The 5,334-nt window shown below is 31.6% G+C and overlaps 1 protein-coding gene across 3 annotated transcripts in view; it reads right to left on the reverse strand.

Moving 5' to 3' along the window:
• Positions 1–5,334, reverse strand: part of LOC106468085 (deoxynucleoside triphosphate triphosphohydrolase SAMHD1-like) — a 27,734-nt gene that overhangs the window by 17,589 nt on the left and 4,811 nt on the right. For all 3 annotated transcript variants that reach the window (XM_022396391.1, XM_022396390.1, XM_022396392.1), the window contains exons 3-5: positions 2,181–2,341; positions 1,265–1,454; positions 562–708 (exon numbers count right to left, since the gene is read on the reverse strand). In XM_022396391.1, coding sequence (XP_022252099.1) covers positions 562–708; positions 1,265–1,454; positions 2,181–2,341 — 498 coding nt within the window. The remainder of the gene's footprint in view (positions 1–561; positions 709–1,264; positions 1,455–2,180; positions 2,342–5,334) is intronic.

The raw sequence follows: 5,334 nt of genomic DNA on the forward strand, positions 1-5,334 counted from the left end.
CAACGAACGTCTCACGTGACTCGACTTCAACAATACTCTCTGTCAGCATATATTCAATTACTCATCACACCTCTGACTGCAGTTCAATTACTCATTGTTCCGTCACATTGTGACCATCTTATATATACCAGACTACCCCAATCTAGTAGTCTCCCGACAATTCACGAAGGAACAGGATATTTCTAGAAGGAAGTGGCGTGATACTAGTCATGTGACCTCGCTGACGCAACACTATTATTGTACTAATAATAGATAAGCAAATAAGGATTTATACTATTATTGTACTAATAATAGATAAGCAAACAAAGATATATAAGCATAAAAGCATGATGAAGACAGATAAATGTTTTGTCAAAACATGTAGTATGTTCCACTATCAGTAAAATTCTTCCTTATGATTATAAATCATTGTTTGTCTAACTATTATTATATTAGCATAATGTGTTTCCTTACTCAACTACCATTGTACAGAGCTATCCAGCTGCTGACTATATGGAAGTATACTTTTAGATTAATTATTTTGCTCTTTTAAAGAATTCTATTTTGACTTAGTGAAGTTACCTCATTTTTTCCAAGAATTAACTTTTTAATGAACTCAATGTCATTTTCACTGAGAATTTCTTCCCCTTGTTTCTTTAGCTTTTCAAACCTCTGCTTCAACTTGTCCTTCAAAAGATAATCCACCATTTGAAGAGATAAATCTTCATGCTGTGAAAAAATAGTTTACATAAAGGTTTTATTTTTTATATCAATAACATTTTATAAACCCTGAAATTCTGTTTATACACTTGGTAACACTGCATAATTATAATCATTCAGCAAGTTACTTTGCCTGGTATAATTTTTTTATCTTTTTTATTATTTTAATATTTTCCTATTGTATGTTTTATGACCAATGCTTATATGTAGATCAGAAATAAGTTTAGGATAACAGAATTTGATTAACCAAAAGCAACTACAAGTTACATTTCAGCATCCACAAGTCATTATATTAGATACAAAATTCAAGAATTATGAGATAGGTCAGTTGTTGAGTATTTACATGGTAAAAGAAATACTTAAATATTATATTTTCACATCAAATTTGATTTATAAAAACAAAAACCACTGATCCTATTGAATAAAATCATTACTTAAAATTTATTATTAAGAGTATGAAAGTAATACATCATCATCTTTAACCATAAATTTTTAGTTATTCATATCAGAAATTGCTTTTTTTTTATTACAAAATAGTTATTATGCAGAACCATGTGGTACCTACCTTAAACACTACTTTTTCTTTATGATCAGCCCTGTGGATAAATTTTTCCCAGAAGTGAGAAAATGGCCCATGTCCCAAGTCATGACAAAGTCCAGCCACTTCTACACACAGAATTTGTTTTTCTGTGATTTCAAGCTCTGGCTGCTGTAACTTCAAACAATTCATGAATTTCCTTGCCAAAAATCCCACCCTGACAAGAAAATCATAGAAATAAGACAAGTAATTGACTCTAAACCAGATCAGATAAAAGAAGTATATTGGTATTAAAACAAAACACAAGCTTACATCAGTATTATTTACAATATATTTTAGCATAATTGGATATAAAGTATGCCATCTATTAAAGGTTACTTCTAATCAGCTATAATGTTAGCTACTTAATTTGCTCAAGCATTCTCAAGAACAATTCATATTCAACTGTGTACAGTTGTTGTCACCTTACTACACATAGAATACCAATGGTTAAATAGAACACAGAAGTGGATTGTTAGAATTAAACCTGGTTTAAAAAGCTTAGACTACAAGCAGGGAAATAGTTGAATTAATTTCCTCTGAAGCATACAGAAGATCTGTAGATGATTTGATTTAAATGTTCAAAATTATTATAGATTTGAACATTAAAAGGTTGAAAATACAATGGTTAAACTTAGGAAGCTCATATGCAGACTTGTCCTATAAAATTTATAATATTGTGGAATGATTTGTCTCAGATGTGGTGAATGTATTACTTTGAATTTTTACATATTCTACTGATTTCCACTTGCCAAATCTCTCTTAAACAACTATATATAATGTTATACAACCTCTAATAATGTAAAATAACAAATTCTATACCTACTTTCATTTCAAGATATTAAAAAACTTATGATGTCTAAAAGTAAGCGATAACTAACCCAACAACAAAATTAGTTCTCACCCCAAGGAATGTTCAAAACGTGTGTTGACTCCACCAGGGTATACGTAAGAAACAAAACCTAGTTGCTTTATATGGCGAAGGCGTTGAAACAAAAAGGTGTCAATAATTTCTACACACAGTGGAGGAAAAGAAATCTGGCCATGAACAGGGTCACAAAACACCTGTAATTCAGAATATAAATACATGTAATTAACCTTTCTTCAGAACTAAATATGCTTTTAAGTTTTTACAAATGGGTTTACATCGAAGTCATTTAAGCTTCAGAGATATTAAAGTTATGAATAAATTTTGTTTAACTGTTGGTTATTTTGAGCTCTACTTATAATCTCAAAATATAATTGAAGTTAATATCTAAACTAACTATCCTAACTAACTAAGGGAAGTTTTCAACTAGGACTATACAGTGGTGAGGGCCAGGAAAAACTTAATGCAAAAAGAATAAGAGACAGAGAAAAGTTTAGCATAGGAAATGAGTAGAGAAGTAGTTATAAGGATAGGCTTAATTGTAATGCTAGAAGTATAAGAAATAAAATAGATGACTTTAGAGCACTGGTATGAATGGAAGATTTTGATATAATAGGAATAACTGAAACATGGTTAAATACAAATGATTTTGACGACAGAAATATTTTTGAACTACAGGGTTACAGGCTATTTAATAGGGATAGAGTATTAAAGAGGGGAGAACGAGTGGCTTTATATGTAAAATGTGAGTTACATACTGATGAATTATAGGATATCAAAGATAATAGCAAGAAAATTGAATCCATTTGGGTTTCTATCAGTGGATATAAAGGGAAAAGGCTTTTAGTGGGAATTTGTTACAGACCACCAAATGATACTGATGAAATAAGTGATAAACTTTACAATGAAATTAAGATTTCAGTTGTTAATGAAGTCATAATTATGGGTGGTTTTAATTTCAGGCATATATATTGGGAAATTCTAGAATCAAACCACAAGGGAGAAAGGTTTTTGGAAACTGTTCAAGATGGCTTTCTTCACCAGTTAGTCAAGGAACCAACTAGAAAGAATGCTATTTTAGACTTATTGTTAACTTAAAATACAGAAATGATTGAGAGGTGTTAATTGGGGAACATCTGGGTGTAAGTGATCATTGCTCTATTAGGTTCAATGTTTTGCTGCATATGGAGATAAGGAATAATGATACTTTGGTAACAAATTTCAAAAAAGCAAATTTTGAAGGGATGTGACAAGAATTATCTGTTGTGAATTATGCAGCTGAGTTATTTGGAGACACTGAATAAATGTGGAAAATTTTTAAAGATAGATTTTTAAAATTCAAAATAAACATATTCCCAATAAAAAGAAAAGGGTAGCTACAAGTAAAATACCAGGTTGGCTCATAAAAAGTTTAAGACATAAAATTAAAGAAAAGCATTATAAATTTAAGAAATTTAAATTGACCGGTATGACAGAAGACTTAAACGATTATATACGATCAAGAAAGTTGGTGAAACAGAAAATTAGGACATCAAAAAGGATGTATGAGAAAAATTTGGCTAAAAATGTAAAAATTAACAGCAAGGATTTCTTTAAATACATTATTGGGAAACAAAATGTTAGGATAGGGATAGGACCCTTGAGGGATGATAAAGGAAGGCTAGTATCTGATGATAATGAGATAGCTGGGTTATTAAATTTTACTTTTTCTTCAGTTTTTACTAATGAAGATTTAAGCAGCATTCTACATCTTGATCAGTTAATAAATGGAAATCAGATTAAACAAGATGACGGCATTAATTCTGAGCTGGTTAAGAAAAAATTGGGAAGTTTAAAAAATGATAAGGCTCCTTGGCCAGATAATATTTCCCCAAGGGTTTTGAAGGAGGTTAAAGATTGGATATGTGAGCCACTTGCTACTATTTTTTGTCAGTCCTTGAATAGTGGGGAGGAACCAGAGATTGGAAGTTAGCTAATGTAACTCCTCTTTTCAAGAAAGGTGATATAACTTGTCCCAGTAATTATAGACCCATTAGTCTTACATCAGTTGTGGGAAAAATTTTGGAAAGTCCGTTAAAAGAGACTTTGCAAAATCATTTAACAAAGTTTAGAATTTTATTGGATAGTCAACATGGTTTTACTAAGGGAAAATCTTGCCTTACAAATCTTTTAATATTTTTTGAAAAGGTTACTTCTTATGTAGATGAGGGTAAGGGTGTAGATTTCGTGTAGCTGGAATTTTAGAAAGGATTTGACAAGGTGCCACATAAAAGGCTTGTAAAAAAAATTAGCTTTCTAGGTGTGGGGGGAATAAGTCAGAAAATTGGATAGAGTAGCTGGATGGAAAAAAACAGAGGGTTGTTACAAATGGAGTTTAGTCAAATGTCACAAGTGGGGTACCTCAGGGTTCAGTCTTAGGACCTTTGCTCTTTTTGTTTTACATCAATGACATAGATGAAGGGATAGTCAATAAATTACTTAAATTTACAGAAGATATTACAGTCTTGGGTGTTGCTAGCTGTGAATAGGATGTTGCTGATTTACAAAAGGATTTAGATCATTTAGTGAGTTGGGCAAATAAATGGCAGATGGGTTTTAATTATAGTAAATTGAAGAAAATGCATGTGGGTTATCATAATTTGAATTATAAGTATAATTTGGATGGGAATAACCTTGATAGTATTATGAAAGAAAGGGATCTTGGTATAATAGTTGATCAGTCTCTAAAGCCATCCAAGCAGTGTGCTGTTGCTAGTTGTAGAGCAAATAGGATTTTAGATTGTATCTACAGAAAATATTGAATATAAGTCTAAAGAGGTTATAGTTTCATTGTACAGGTCACTGGTTAGGCCACATTTGGAATAGTGTGTTCAGTCTTGGGCTCCTTACCTTAGGAAGGACATTGATTTGTTGGAAAGGGTTCAGAGAAGGGTTACTAGAATGGTGGCTCGGATGGAGTGGTTGTCACATGACGAGAGGCTCAAATCTTTCAAATTGTTTTCTCTTGAAAAAAGAAGAGTTAGGGGGGATCTGATTGAGGTGTTTAAGATTGTAAAGGGAATTGATAGTGTTGATGTATCATCTTTTTTTATATCTAACAATGGTAGGACTAGGGGACACAAATATAAATTTTGGCAAGGTAGGAGTCATCTTCAGCAAAGACAGTTTTATTTTTCTAACAGGGTGGTTG

Source organism: Limulus polyphemus, unplaced genomic scaffold (genome assembly GCF_000517525.1).
Source record: "Limulus polyphemus unplaced genomic scaffold, Limulus_polyphemus-2.1.2 Scaffold2866, whole genome shotgun sequence".
NCBI classification, from domain to species: domain Eukaryota; kingdom Metazoa; phylum Arthropoda; class Merostomata; order Xiphosura; family Limulidae; genus Limulus; species Limulus polyphemus.